The following is a 16,520-nucleotide window of genomic DNA, read 5'->3' as shown; positions in this document are numbered from 1 at the left end:
AAAAAATAAGAATTAGAAATTTTCAACTGAAAAACTAAATTATTGGTATATGTTTTTTTTTGATAATTTCTAAAATGATTTGGAATGGATGCAACTGCTACTAAAAATACAAATAATTTAGCCAGAAAAAGGGCGGCCTCCTCATTTATGGTAGTAGCCCGGTGTGACGGGTTCAAAAAATCGATTTTTTTTTTACATTTTTCGGAAGAAAAATATTTTAAAGCTATACCATACAAATTTCGGACAGGAATTTTAATTAGTTTTAAAGTTATAGCTAAAATAAGAGAGCGCGCCGTAGTCTGAATGAAAGCGTGTGAGACGCCAGTAGCAGCTGTTATCGAAACTTTAAACGCGTTTTTCTCAAAACCATGTTTTCGAAATTTCGGGGAATCACTGACTCAAAACTATTCAACCGATTTGGCTAAAAATTTAGCCCGTTATTCTAGACGCACATATCTAGATCTCGGACCTTTAAAACATTTAATGTTTTAATAATAAACTTTTAATTTAAACAATTTATGAAGAAAAAAAATAGATTTTGAGAACTTTTTTCACAAGCCCGCCATTTTGTTTTTGTTTTTTTATTTTTACGTATATTTTAGGTTCGGGACCTAAAATAAAGTCGACAGAATAATAATCTCTTTGAATTTTTTATTTCAGATGACTTTGGAAGACTGTGTGTTTCCCCGAACTAACTCATCTTTTTTTTGGGAACCCACTTTGACGGCAAACATTTTAAACAAATTAATATAAAATTAACTTAAAAAAATTTTTTTTATATACTTCAAAACACTAATAAAAACATGTGAAAACTTTAAAACGATTGTATTTTATTTTCTTTTTAGAAAAGATTCATGAAAAAACGACGAAATTTCGGTCGTTACACCGGACTACTACCTTATAGGCCCAGCGCCAATTTATGGCCTAAGAAAGAGTAACTTCTCCTTCCTTATGCAGGAAGTAGAAGAAGGACAAAGAAGATCGTAATGGGACAATCTGCTGAGTCTAGTGCAATCAAAATCAATAGTGGGTAGCTTTAACCTACAACGTATTTAGAGATTGTATGGGATTAAGTAAGAATAATTTAAAAATCCTCACAGGAATTCTAATGGGGCATTGCAGATTGACTCATTATCTTACTAACCTAGGAATATACTCCAAAAGAACTTCAGATGCTGTAGAGAGGAAAATGAAGCCGCCCAACATGTGCTAGCATCATGCCCACCAGTGATGCCTACGAGTAAGTGGGACGAACAACAGAGTAAACAGATTTTACCAAAGAGGAAATAAAATTCCATAAAACGCGATAAATACTAAAATCTATTAGAATAATTGGTCTCAGAAAAACTCTCTGAATACTTGAAGGGTGCCCAGTAGGTTTTTTAGGTAGCAGTACTAAATCCGCTCATAATAATAACAATAATAATCAGTGGGGTTTGTTCTACCTCAGTCTTAGTGAATAGCGTAGTTCAGCACCAAATTTCTAAAAGTCCTTGAAATAGCACAAAAAAACATCAGTTTTTATTATAAAAGTGCTTTATCTGTCCGCAGCAGTATTTCTGTGAATATTCTAACTTTGTTACCATATATTTAGAATTATATACCGAACAACGATTAAGGTGCTTTACAAGATCAACTCCCTATATTTCCTGCTGCCAATTAGATACTCTGCTTTTATTTATTCAACATTTGTGTGAAATGTTGTTAGGTCTTTTGTGGTTTATAATATTAGTTTTTCCCTCTTTGCATTCATATATTTATCTCAGTTTTTATTTTGCATCTGCCGTTTACATTTAATCTTTGTGACATTCAGTTTGCTCGGTTGCTTGTGGTTTCTGCAGCAGAACGAAAAGTGGGTTAAAGAATCAAATAGGGGAATAAAATATGGCACAAAAAGCATAATACATATAATAAACGTTGTTAAGCAAATAATAGCAAAATAGAGAAATTTCAATAATACAGAAAATAAAGCAACCAATCCCTCACTGAAATATTTATCGAGCATATAACAAAAGTACCAGCAATAGATGCAAGGAAACTGGGATTAAAGCGTTAATTAGAAAGTAAATATTTTCTTTGTTTTTAATAATTTTGGTGGCAATTGGCAAAGCAATTTATTTATCATTATTTTGTGTTTAAAACAAGAAAAAGACTTTTAAAAAGAATTGCAAGCAAAAGTCGGTCAAAGTATTTTTGTGTTTATATGCCAAATATATCTCTCTTTATGACAATTTTAATCCTTAAGGTGGGCAAATCGATTTTGAAAGTGTTGCATATTTACTTAATAGGCGAAACTCTTAAATGATTGCCGCCAATTTTTTTTTTTTCGCCCGACGAAATTTTCAACGAGTGTAAATAGCTTCTTATTATTGATTTGGCTGCTATGAAATGTTAAGCCAGTGAGCTTAAAGTATAATAATGGGTTGTTGCTCAGTCAAAAATTAATGCTTCTGAAAACAATGACGCACTGATGTCAAATAAAAAACCTGCAGCGTCTACCAAGAAAATGGATGTAATTAAGATAACTTAAAGGAAGTGTGGCTATTAAATAACGAGATTGATGCTACGATAAATTTTGTTTTGATTTCATATATATATATTCTAATACACCCCTCCGTGTTTTTTCATTCAACGCTCCATGTGAATGAGGCGGCCATCCGAACCACATTTCTAGAGTAAATTCGGCTGCCATGTCATAGGGTACTCGCCAGCCGAATTCTGCCCGCTCATTCACATGTATTCACACACTTGTCCTATCAGTTGTTGTTCCAGATGGTAACGAAGCAACATGAGCGTAGACGGCGCCAATTTCTTTCGTATATCATCAACATAATCTTAGTTTTTTTAAACAAACAACTTTTATGACCCGGTTGCGTCAGCAAATCAGCTGATTCCTTCAAAATCGCTGAGAGCCGGTTAACGGTCTGATGTTGGTCACATCTCTGTATTTTGTACATTGTGGGCATTTGGCCAAGCTCCTCTTCCTATTTGTGTTGCCTGCCGACTTTCATGCCCAAGGTTTTTAACCCGAGCAGTACTGAATGATTACCACGCACGAATTTATTTGGCTACGACGGCCAAGGTTAGGTTAGATTAAATTGGACTTGGTTGATCCTGCAGATCACAAGTAGACCAGAAATTGATCCAAGTGTTTGTACGGATTGTTTAAGAACTTTATGTTTAGTCTTTTATACACAGTTTCAATAATTAATGATGGTGTCCAAACAAAGACACAAGGATAAAGTCACTGAATTATGTGACACATGTATAGATGGAGCACCTGGTGTTATTTTTTGGCCAAAGTTAAAAAGCTGGGTTGCAAATTATGTTTTTTTTAACTGCAATCAAATTAGTAAGCAAAAAAATAAGTTTCGATGTGTTTTTCCACTATTAAACCGATTTTCTAATAAACTTATTATCTGAGTTCTCGCCAATAAACTTTCAAAATTTTCCCAAGCAATTCTTCTTAGAACTGATTTCTGTACTTCACTCTAAAACCACGCCACATAACCAGTTACGCTTCTCCAGCGACACTTCAACGTGCTTCATTGTCGCCTTGAAGCACTTAATTGCAGGTCTTCAAACATAGGCAAACATCAATAACAATCATGACAATAGGAGAAATTATAATACTAGTATAAAAACAACAGCACCAACAATAGTAAAACAGAATAAAAAAGCGTGGAACCAAACAACTTCAAAACCGTAACGGCTGCCATAGAAGTTCAGCGCCACAAACAATTTGACATGAACAACAATAATGAAAAACAAGTACACGCACAACAAAGTTCGTTCGCTGCGCTACTGATCAAGTAAAAGATCACTGAAGATCACCAATCAATAAAGTGAACGAGAACACTTTGATGCCCAGCGCGCTTTTTGTTATTTAAATTTTAAATTGTTTTAAGAAAAAATACCTCAGTTAAAGAAGAAAAATAGAAGAAAAGTGTTAAGAAAATAGTGGCGAAGCACCATCGACCTTTCCATTTAAATTGTGTGAACGCAAGCACAGTAGATGAACTCAACCAACTAGGCAGCCAACCGTTTGAAAAATATTGAAACGAAAATTGGCGCTTAAATATTTTCATAACATTGTGGACTTAAAGAATGAATGCGTGTAAGCGGTGAAAAATGAAATGGTGGAAAATAAAGAAAGAACAAACGAGTGCAACTGGTATTGCTGATCGACAGGCGGCGAGAGAACGCGAGAATGAACACTGGTGCTGGTGGTGCTGCTGCTGATGATGACGATTGTAACTTTCTGTCGCAACGTGGAATATGTAAATAATTGATATGCATGCGTATGCGGTTGTGTGATTGGGAAGGGCAAGAAATGGTGAATGAAAACCTCGCTTGTACGAGTATCCCCAATCGAACAGTCGACGATGCTCAACTCTTTCAACGACTGTGGGAAATAAAAGTATGCCTTTGTTTGACACTCACTCGGCGGAAAAAAAATCTGGCTTGCTTTCTTTTTCATTATATTTTTGACGGTAAACACACATGCACACACACACTCACGCCAACCGAAAGCGAGTTGTCAGTGAGAAGCATGAACTCAAGTGGGTGCACACACAAACACTCATCGCTCAATGCGGGTCTAAGTAGAAATCTATGAGCCTTAAGTGAGCGCACAAAGTACATCTACCCCCAAAAAGTACACGTGTGCCACTGAAAATGGTGTCAACACTGGCTGTGCGGTAAATGATCACCGATCAGCGTTCGATCGGCGCGATCAGTACTGTGAGTGACCAGTCGCAGTACAACGCAATCGCTGATGAGCCTTGCAGATAGTGGTTAGTACTCTTGCACTGCAACTGCCACCGCCAATGCTCAACTACTGTACGCTCGCTGCACGCTTTCGAAATGGGCTGCCGGTGTTGCTGACTGCTCTGCTACCGCTGCTTCTGTTGCCGCGGTAGGTAGCGGAATAGGCATTCCGTTTATACGATTTTTTTTTAATTTTTTGTTTTCAAAATTTGATTTTGCTGTTGTGTGTGTGTGTGAATGTATGTTTTTTATTTTTGTTGCTGTTGTTAACTGCAATGTTTGCTCAAATAGTTTTCATCGGCATTTACAGGCTTTTAGCTAGAAATAATCGATTGCTCCACCCGGTTGCCTTTGACGAAGCAGTGGAAGCAGCAGAATGGTGAATGGGTTGTGCATTGCCACCGCGTTTTGTTTACGCTACGCTGCAGCTCTTTCACCTGCTGCCCGCCGCTCACCTTCAACCTAGCACAAATTCTGTCGCTTCTGCGTTTGACTCTTCAATCGTTGCTTCAATGACTTTTCGGTGATTTTTTCTAATTTTGAACATTTTTTTCTTTAATGAAGTGTGTATTTCCTCTGCGTGGTTACCTCGTTAATTGATAAATAGTTGCATTGCCATTGCTTGCTTTTCAATAGCTCTTTAACGGCTGCCATAACAGGTTCAATGGTTTGTTGTTTTTTTTGAAATATTTTTCAAATTTTAAATCGATTTCATGATTTTTTCCTAGTCTTCAGGCAACCTTTTAAGCGGCCTTTTTATGCAGTCTTTCTTTATATTTATGTGTATTTTTTCACTTGTTAGCATTATTGTTGTTGTTGTTGTTGCATGTATGTGCGATTTCTCGGAAATGTATAGCAGCAGCGACAGCTTAGTAGTTTAGAAATAACAGCGTCAACAACAACAAAAAACGAAAAATATTTATATGCAGTTTGTCTTTCTTTTTGTTAGGTTGGTACCATTTACCTAACGTTTAGTAGAATCCAATTGTGATCTTTGTTGGTAATGTAGGTGCTAAATGTTTTCCACATTATTAACACCTCTTTATAGTCCACTATGGGCTGCCAAGGCGAAAGCGGAGTATGGTGCGGGCAAGGCAGCAGGCCTTGGTTGTTTGATGAAAACTCTGAGCAATTGAACTTTTTTATGAGGTACTGAAGTCTGAAGCTTCGAATATACAGTTTTAGGCGATTACAGTTTTCCTTACGGATTGCGACTTTAGCGAAAACACAGAGCTCTATTAAGGTGGAGGTGGATTTCTATTAAATCTGTGCTAGAAATCTTTTTCCTTTCTTGAGGAGAACTCGACCTTTGGAATTTTAAGTATAATACGAGTATTTTTCCATTTTCTTCTTTTTGGTGTTTAAGCTGAGGAGTGAGTCTGTTTAGGTAAGAGCCCTAATGTGCAAGTGACAACAAGTGTGTGTATGGTGACAAATCTTGATATTATCGTTTAGAGAAACCTAGAGTACTCACTTTTTGAGAGGCCATTAAATTCTGGGTCAATGTACACCCTCGCTGGGTCTGTACGGTACTTTTTCCATTCATATTCCCTTAAAAGAGGAGTGGACGGGGCGCACCATTTAGAAACAGGGCATGACAAACATGTCTACGGATGGTTCGAAGTTGGACGGAAGAATTGCTCTGACACCAAGCTCAAGGAGCTCCCCATCAAGCTCAAATTTAGGCTTCCAGACTTCTGTAGTGTTTTCCAAGCTGAGGTAGATGGAATTAAGGGAGCTGTGCTGATAAGGGGACTCTGAAGGACGGTTTGATCGCTTGCTCTTGTAAAGATGGGCCTCACGACAGCTCAGCGAGTACTGGGCTAGTGTGCAAATATGTAAATTAGCGAGATCCTTCTTGCCACGGGTAGAACGGGGGTATTCGAGGGAGCTTCTAAGGCTAACAAGGCCACAGCTAACGAATTTGGTGGGTATCCTCACCAGACATTGTCTGTTAGGAGTCCATGCGTTGGGACTTGGATTGCTTCAAGTTCTTTCTGCAGAATCTGCCGGGAGAATAAGGTGGAATCATCCCAGCACCTTCTTCTCAGCTGCCCTGCTTTCGACGGGCAAAGATTTAGACATCTGGGCTCTCACTTTTTTTCAACACCTGCGGATATTGCGGGCTTAAATATCACACACTGGCGAATTTCATCAGTAGCTTGAAGCGGTTAATACAAACGTAGTTAGCCACAGTTAATCGTCATCCTCTAATCCAAAGGCGCTTATTGCTTTTTTCTTCTGTAGAAGGCTATTATTTCCCAAAGCTTCAAAAAATCAAAAACCTACTTCCACTTCGCTTACTTTCTGTTAGAGTCCTACCATAATAACAATAACAATAGTAATGATAATAATAGTAATAAAAGTAATAAGGCGATGTTCCTAATAAATTTCGGCTTCTTCTGTTCTTTTGTTTTTCTGCCTATGTTCGTATCCTCTAATGACCTACACCTTTTCAATACGCAAATATCCAATTCTCGCTTGGCTAAAATGCCTTTTTTTCATTAACTGACAAAACGTGCCTTCGTCACAGATTTGTCAGTCAGCCTGCGGATAATCGCAAACACTAACAATTAGCAAACAACTCTTACATTGCAAATACCGTAAATAAGTTATTCAAAATCCTGCCAAAAGTAAGCCACGAAGGTGCCGCCTCCGCCCTTACGGAACTTCATTATATTAGAATTTCAGTTTTTTTCCAAGAAAATTTAGCTACTTATCTCATAAACAGATTGGGATTAACATCAGTAAATATGGGATTTTCCAACCTTTTACAAAACCTCCTGCTAGAAAACCCCCAAAGTGCAACTGCATGCTGAGGAATGCAAATAGTAAATTATCGCTAATTCGCCATGCAACAAACATCAGCAGCAGTTAGAGACAACCGGACGCTAGAAAGAAATTGGAAACAGCAAAGACATTGAGGCTGACAAATTGGCATAAAGACTTTTCGCACATTAGCATTAGAGTCAAGGCGTGCAACAGTAGCGACCCAAGTGCAATCAGTCGTATGTCTGTCTGCTTAGGCCAATGGGTGGGTAATCTCTCTCGCTCTTTCAAGCAGATACATAAAGCGAAGAGTTTACCGTTTTCTTTTTTGCTTCGATATTCCTGCATATGCACTAATATACTTATATGCGTATGTGTGTATGTATCACACAATACATAATTTCTACTATCCCTTAAATTTTAGTATTCGCACCTGTTGCACAGTCGAATTTTTGTTTTTGCTGACGTACCTTTTGGGCAACTAACTAGATGACTGCAATTTATAAGAAATCTCTTGTATTTCAAAGGACAAAAGGAACTTCGAAAACCCACAAAACAAAGGCATGCATCAAAGAGATAACAGAGTGACCGCATAAGCGAAAAAAGTAAATGCAACAGCGGACAAACACAAGCAACGAGAAAAATGCTGAGCAATTGGCATTGTTGTTGTTTGTTGCTAGTAGCGCGTGCTAAACACACAAAAGACTGCAAGTAATGTATGTGCGCATCCTTTACATTCCCGTATGTGTTTGTGCGTGTGTTTTCCGGTGCAAGGACGGCGAGCCACAAGGTGGCAGTGAATCATTCTACATTCACCTTTCACTTTGGTTTTCTGCTCCGCTGCCTGCTATTCTGGTATAAAAAAATGTGACAGATGCGCACAGCTGTTTTCGTGATCGTTTTCCGTGCCGTTATTGTTGGGGTCATAATTTTGTACGCCATTTTTTCAAGGTATTTGGACAATTTTCGTTACTCATCTTCATCATGCAGCGTATAACTGTGCCAAGGCATGTTGCATGCGGCCTATTGCACAGCCGGTGGGCCTAAGGTCGGCAAAGAAAGTTCATTTGTGCCCATGCCACGTGCAATATGCTCGATGCTGTTGCTAAGTGTGGCTCTTTGAATTCGAGTGCAGCAGGAGGCTTTCCTGTTTGCAAATGTCCAACCAACTCAGCCGTTACATGATGAATGTGCAGGTGTTAGGCGAGTAGGAAAACACAACGGCTGTGCTAGGTGAAATATTGCGAAATTCGCAACGGAGTGTACAGGAAGTGAAATATATATACACACATACATATACATATTCATATTCATATAGCAGAATTTCAGTCCCAGGTGTTCATTTATGCGGTGGCAGTTATATAACATTTCTTTTCACTCCAAAACATATTTAGAAGTTTATCTGAAACAACGCGGCAGCTAGTGGGGTTTTAAAACGAATTCTCTCAATAGGTGGGAATGCCACAAATCCACATATGTATGTTAAAAAAGTCCATGCGTTTATTTATTATTTGAAATTTGGATTTGAAAATATTGGTGTTTTACTAAAGCAGAAAAAAGCACAGAAAAGCAGAGTACAAGTCAATATGAAATCAAATCCGTGATCTCCTTGTGTCTGTGATTTGATTTTTTAGTTTTACATAAAATTTCTTTTTTTAATTTTTTAATTCACATTTAATTCAAACTTTTTATTCAACGCCTAAATTTTTTTAAAATTTATTTTTCTAATTTTTTAAAATTTATTTTCCTGAATTTTTGAACAAGTTTTTTAAATTTATTTTTTGAATTTTTCTGATTTTATTTAAAAACTGTTTTAGCGTAAGTACTTTATTCCGACCAGTTTTGCGGGTTGTGTTGTAGCTTTCACGTGAAGAAAATTATTTGTGGATATGTGTGTGGATGTTGTTGATACAGGGTGGGCCATATAGCGTTTGCTTTTTGAACCAGCAATTTTTTTTATAATGGTAACACAAATGACATACCAAATGTGTTCATAATTTATTTAAAGGTTTGACATTTACGAAATGGGACGCAATACGCTTGAACAAAATTGGAAAATAGTGAAAACCTATTTCCAAAGTGGTGAGTTTTCTTCTTCTTTTCTGATTTTCACATCGGTGGCTACGTCAATAAGCAAAATTGTCGGATTTGGGGCGCAGAAAATCCACACGTTACTGTAGAGAAGCAAATGCATCCACAACGAGTCACTGTTTGGTGCGGTTTTTGGTCTGGCGGCATCATCGGGCCATTTTTTTTCGAAAATGAGCGAGGAGCCGCGGTTACAGTAAATGGCGAGCGTTACCGTGACATGCTCAACGAGTTGTTTCCAAAAATTGAAGAGGACGACATGGACGACATTTGGTTTCAACAGGACGGTGCAACTTGTCACACTCGAACTTTTCACTACCGTTTTTGAAAACCGAATAATCAGCCGAAATTCCGATATCAATTGGCCGCCTCGGAGCTGTGATTTAAGCCCGTTGGACTATTTTTTGTAGGGAGGCGTTAAGGACAAATTCTATGCGAACCATCCAGAGACGATTGATGCTTTAAAACACGAAATCGAAGTTGCCATTCATGAAATTGGAGCCCAAACAAACGAAAATGTGCTTAAAAATCGGGTTGATCGAATGCCCTCCTGTAACGCCAGTCGTGGCAGTTATTTGAACGATATTATTTTTTATTCATAAATGACAATGTTCAATCTTCGAAATAAAAAAAAAAAAAATGTAAAAAAATATTGATTAGTTTTTTTTTTATAGCTGATTCAAAAAGCAAATTTTACATGGCCCACCCTATAGTTTATTGAGAGTGTCAACCAATGTATGAACTTACGCAAAGTACACCTGGGAGTAGTAAGAGAAATAGAGTGGTTTGAGACGTTAAGTTGAGTTAAAGGTCATTTGTTGACCACTGAGACATTACTATAAGCGATATGATTCCCAGCCGTATGTAGCTTTCAATCATACCAACCTTTTGGTGAATTCAGTCAACCTCTCAAAAGAGTGCCGGAGTTTTAGAAGAAGTGACCCCATAAAACTTTGAATACGCAAACAAAAAATTCTTCAAAATAATTGCGTGGTGCTACGAAGCTTCCTACTAAAATATCGGATTCTTGCTGAAAGAACATCATTTATTTATTATTAAAAATGAGGCTGTATCTGGCAAGATTTTTAATCTTTTGCAATACATTAACTGATTGAAATTTACAAAATTCATCATAAAATAAAAAATAGAACAAAATAAATAAACAAAAATGTTAAAAAAAGTCTGAAAAGAGAAGCTATTGGTCATTTCTCTTCTAGAAAATTAGCTAGTTTATTACTCATTGAGAAAATACTTTTTGAGATTTAAGCTTTCGATTCTTTGTTCAATTTTAGTGAAATTCACTGTTCTCTCTTTGGATGTGTAAAATAAAATGTACCGTTTATTTTTGACAATATTTTTTTTCTGATAGTGTACACTGCACAAGAAAAAAATGAGTAGCATCGTCAATAACAAAAAAACAATCATCGGTATTGCAACTAGGACTTTGTTGCACTAAAATTTAATGAGCAACTGCATATCAAAAATTATCCTAAGATTATGATTAAAAGTTTGAAATAATTGTCGAAAAGAATTTTAATAATTTTTGTATAAAGTTTGAAAAAACGCTTTATATGGCTGTTGCTAAACTTTAATAAAAAATTAATAGGCTCTAAAAAATATAAGTAAAATGTCCAAAACTGCTAAAAATGTCGCACACCTATTTTATGAGTTGGTGCTTTCACATATCCTTTACACCTTTTTTCGAGATCTACCATTTATTAAAAAAGTGCAAATATTCTTAATGTAAATTCGCTTATACAATAATATTTCTTTTTACTTACGTGTCTGTGAAATGTCTGTCACTGAGACTGTTCCTTCCGCAGCTACATGTATGGCTTTGTTGTGTGCACACTGTGACATTATTACATAATCTTCTACTGTACATAATGCACCCGAAATCACCACCTGGAAGCACAAGAAAAGTTTCGAAAAATTAATACACAATTTTAAAAAATTATTTTTTATTGTAAAATAATAATTTATTGTTATTTTCCATATATTAAATAAATAAAATAAATAAAAAATTAGATTCGAATTAGTACTGAAAAACTAATTTGCATTTGAGTTAATTTTAATTTTTGGCCGATAGTCTTAGCTGCTAGTGCCTTTCGCAAGGTGATATAATTATTCATACTTATATTTCTAATAAATAACTAAATAATAAAATAAGTTTTCATTATTGAATACGTTCAACTTTTTTGCTATTGATGAGCCAGATGCTAACCATGAATAGAATGAAAAAAGTGTTTTGGCTTAACAATAGGTGATCGAAAAATTGTTTATATAATGAAAATGCTTAGGGCCACTTATAAATACTGTATTTAGAATAGAAATGTATTCCCATTTAATTAATGTTTTGAATTCTGCATATGAATCCATTTGGAGTGCAAGTGAGAATTTTCGAAATATCTCGACTTTCTACATTAAAAATGAAGTAAATGAGCAAAACCAAATTAAAAATCCTGTACACTGGTCAATAGCAGGTCATGGGTCATGGAAATCTTTATTTTACTTGTAAAAATAAGTTGATTTTATATTATGATAATATGATATTATGAAGGAGAGTTTCATGGGGCTAATTTTTGTGCAATATTTTAATCTCTTTGCTTACATTTTTCTTCTCTTCTTTTTGACTTCTCTTTGAGCAAAGTTATAAAAAGTGCTTTGAAGTACGACTTTAGTAGACTTGTTATGCTCAACAATTTGCCAGAAAATTTCACTGGGGTGCAAAAATCGATTGTTTATTGAACCTTGTGGCATGGCGCACCATTTTCCCGTATCCATGCATCATCCAAGTTCGCGATAGTTCAGATTGACTCACTGCCGTGCGATATCTTCAATTTGATGTTCGAAAATGCGGTACACCCGACCAACAGCAAAACATCGTTGGACTCGCTACCAATACAGCCAATGTGGGTTTCTCAGCTTAACGAAATTGGCAATAAATGTTGGCAAATAAAATTGGGAGCATTCTGAAGTACTTTCAATATACTACCATAGACCTATGGCTGTGCCAGTAGTGCCGACAGCGGTATTCGCTGGGCTCTAAAAAGACATAAATATGAGCAATGCACCTTTTTAATGAATAGGCAATGAAAGCAACGCAAGAGCAGTGGCACTTTAAGTCACATAGAAGCGAAGAAAATTATCCTGTTCGTTCTTTGTTACTTATTTGTCTAACCGTCTGCTTCGATTAGGGGTGTGCGTCTTTACATTGAAAATGCCTAAAAATGTATGCCGCCTCCAAATCCCAGATGTTTTTTTGAAAAACGTTTTAGGGCAGAAATGCAGTAAAAAATATTTATTACCCGCCGAAAGGCATTCGAATTTTTTTTTATGCTTGAAAATTTGTTAGAGGGACAAGAAAATAAATGAAAATTCTAAAAAAGTCGTTAAGATGCATAAATTATTTTCATTTTTTGCTAATATTAAATAAAATTTCCGTTAAATACCTCTCCTTTGAAGAATCCGTTTTTTCGATTATCAGAAGATTTCAATAGCTACAGAGGCACAGAATAAGTTTTTGATATAAACAAGTTGATGTTGAGTATATCATTTTTGAGAAATTTATTCAATAAAATTATATATATATATAATTACATTTACTACATATAAAAAATGTGTTACTACGAGGCCTTCAGCTCGTATTAGGGCATCGCTTAAGCAAAACAAGAATATTTTTCAAATTTCTGCATTGGCCCAGCCCTCAGCTAAAAAATGAAGAGCGTAAATACCACTTGCACTTATCTTAAAAATCATAAACTTTTTGATTACACCTCAAAAATTGTCTACGAATCACACTCTGGCTTGCCTTCAATTGTCTAAGAAATCTCTCGCCTTTTTCTACGAATCCGTTGCAAATCTTCAATGACTCGCTTATCAGTGAAAGATTTTAATTTCTTCGCAAACAACCAAATATGCTACATGTTTATGTACACACACACACACATGCATGGCACACGTATGCCATACACGCGCAAACAAACACCAGTAGCGTGTAAGTCCAGTGGCAGCGGAAGGCTTTTTTGTGCCGCTTTTTTATTGATGTACATATTCGATAAGAAAACGTAAATGAAACACTTTCAAAGCTGTTTATCAGTTTATGTTATGAAGATAGTGGCGCCGAGAAAAGTGGAACATGGAGGTGCAGATAAAAACACAGATGCTTGTGTGGCCATAATGACTTGAAAACACACAGAAATGTTTGAATGGCACAACAACAAACAAACAGGCAACATTGGAATTATAGCAAATGGCGTTAATACAGCAAAAGCAGCAGCTTATCAACACAACAAAACACAACGAAACAAAAAATCCTCCACACTTTCTATGCTTTAATAAGGGAAGTGAAGAAGAGTGAAGAAGAAGTGTAAAATAATAATCAGCTATAACTAATGACACGCTTGCATTCATATCTGTACGTATTTCTTGCTTGTATGCAAACCCAAACACACCGTAAACATGTAATTTCTCACATCACTTCTGTTATACGCGCGCGCCGCATACGCCCTGTCGACCGCTACACTAACTAACCTGTCTCAAAGTTGCTGCCTGTGGTTCAAAGTTTCAAACGCAACACGGCTGCAATTGCGCTTGTACTCGAGGCATGCAATTGTCAGCAACATTATTATATAGAAGTTGTTGTTGCTCCCTCTGTTGTATTTATCACTGCCTTAGTTATGTCTTCTTTCTGTTGGAGCGTCATGTTTATTGTTTCTCGTTGCCTGCGAGCAGCAGTCATTTTGCTAGTATTAATTAATAATTAAATTACTGTCCATACGTCAGGCAAGCCATTCACCATTGTCTGCGCACTGTCTTCAAGCTGTTGTCTTAAAAGCTGTTGTTTCGCATGTCGTTTGATTCATTGCCATTTCGCTTTTGTTGTTGCTTTTGCTTTTGCTTTGTTGTACACCATTCATGGTTTGATGTTTGTTTGCTGATTGTTTATGCTTGTCGCGTAGTTGTTCTTCCTGCATTTAATGGCTGCAAGATAATTAATTAAATTTTACAATTCCCTTCTGGAAGCGGCCTTGCCGCACTTGCTGAAGTAACCGGTGAAATGACGAGATGTGAGAAGATGGTATAGAATGTTTTGGTGTGTGCAAAAAACTGGGTGTGTGGTGTACATATTTCTATCTATAGGCAAAGTAAGGCTCCCTGGACACGCCTCAAATTGTCACTCCAGCTGATATGATAACTCATTTACACTCAGAAAATTTATTGATTTACAAAAAAGCAAATTTTTTTTATCAATGAACTGTGAAATGGAAGAAATTTGTTTGTAGGGGGTAATCAACTATGGACTGTTGCTAGTGATAAAGATATATAAGTAGTAGGATGTCGCAAATATTCGGGTGCTTATATGCGTTGAGAAAATATTATATTTGCAAATAGTTCAGAATACCATTTTGACTATAAAAAATGAGTTAAAGTTAGGTTGGTTTAACCTTTATGCACCGAGAGGTCGTTCAACGCTGTTTATTGTTTCCTTCCGAAAAATAGGATTTGTCCAAGTCTGAAAAATATCAATTCATTTCAGCAATCACCTCCTCGTTTGAATAAAATCTTTTTCCCGCCAGCCCGCAATTACCAAAGTGAAAAACCTTCCCATGGTTGAAGTACAAACGCGGTCCATCATTGCCTGCTGAGTTTTTTGCCTATATTCTTAGATGCTAAATGACCCAGTTGTATGTATGTACCGCTTCTTACTGTTATTTTCTTTGCATCTCTCAAATATGCCATTAAACACATTTCTGATATTGTTTACGTTTTTGTGAACTTTATTATCTACATATATAAATTTTCCTAAGTCCTCAATAGATCAATTACCAAAAGCTTAAAATTCCATTTTTATTACTTGAACTAAAAAATTTATTTGCTTTTCTTATCAGAAAACTTGCGGCTAACCGCCGTAGTAATTTATCAAATGCATCCATAAAAACAATACCAGGTACTATATTTGTATGTACTCGTATTATCTTTAGTTTTAATAATAATAACAAAACGAGAATAACAAAACGAGAATAACAAAGAAGCTTGACGGGTTTAGGCCGAGTTTCTTGTTCCCGTTTTTATTTGTAATGCATTTTTCTTTATTGAAGTTTTGAATGGTTATTGAATAGCAGAAACGAATTATGTGGAATGTCTTTTCACTTGAAATCCACCAAATGCTTGAATTTAGCTTAAGTCACCCAACAGATTTTAGCAAAAATAAAGGTAACGATATAATATTGTCGGCCTGAGCAACCACGTCGTATATTCAGCGTACTCCAGTCTGGGAAAGAAAGCAGAAAAAGTGAGTCAATGTGTGAATGAGAGTAAAACAAGGTACCTCCTGTCAACATACAAAGAGCCGTCGCATCTTAGACAACACGTCACTGCTGACAACCGCGAATTTGAAGTGGAGAAGGACTTTGTTAATCTAGGTACGCAGAACGACGTCAGCCTGGAAATTAAACGGAAGATAACTCTTATCAACCGGAGTTACTTTGGATTCAGTAGGCAATTGACTCTCAAAAAACGAAAACTACGCTGTACAAAAGCCTAATCATTCCCGTCCTTACATATGGCGCAGTAACTTGGACGATGACTACAACTGATGATAGTGTACTGAGAGTGTTGGAGAGAGAAATTCTCCGAAGAAGCGTTGGTCCTCTTCGCGCAGGCGATAATAAGTTGCGTATCCGATGCCACAGCGAGCTGTATGAGCTATACCGAGATGTGTTCATAATGAAGCGCCAGTGACTGCTCTGGCTTGGTCATATCTCGAGAATGGACGAAAGTGGTGCGGCACGACAGCCCTTCGAGAGGGAACCCTCTGATGGACGACGAGAAAGAGGAAGACCTAATCTACGTTGGGGAGATCAAGTGAGGCATAACCTGCTACCACTCGG

At 36.6% G+C, this 16,520-nt stretch overlaps 1 protein-coding gene across 2 annotated transcripts in view; it reads right to left on the bottom strand.

The window, feature by feature from the left end:
* LOC129246349 (pneumococcal serine-rich repeat protein) overlaps positions 1-16,520 on the bottom strand; it is a 231,051-nt gene that overhangs the window by 77,577 nt on the left and 136,954 nt on the right. For both annotated transcript variants that reach the window (XM_054885099.1, XM_054885101.1), the window contains one exon: positions 11,409-11,532. In XM_054885099.1, the coding sequence (XP_054741074.1) occupies positions 11,409-11,532 (124 nt within the window). The remainder of the gene's footprint in view (positions 1-11,408; positions 11,533-16,520) is intronic.

This window comes from Anastrepha obliqua, chromosome 4 (genome assembly GCF_027943255.1).
Source record: "Anastrepha obliqua isolate idAnaObli1 chromosome 4, idAnaObli1_1.0, whole genome shotgun sequence".
Taxonomy (NCBI): Eukaryota; Metazoa; Arthropoda; class Insecta; order Diptera; family Tephritidae; genus Anastrepha; species Anastrepha obliqua.
Note: the sequence above shows the minus strand (reverse complement) of the source record. Positions and strands in the feature narration are given on the sequence as shown.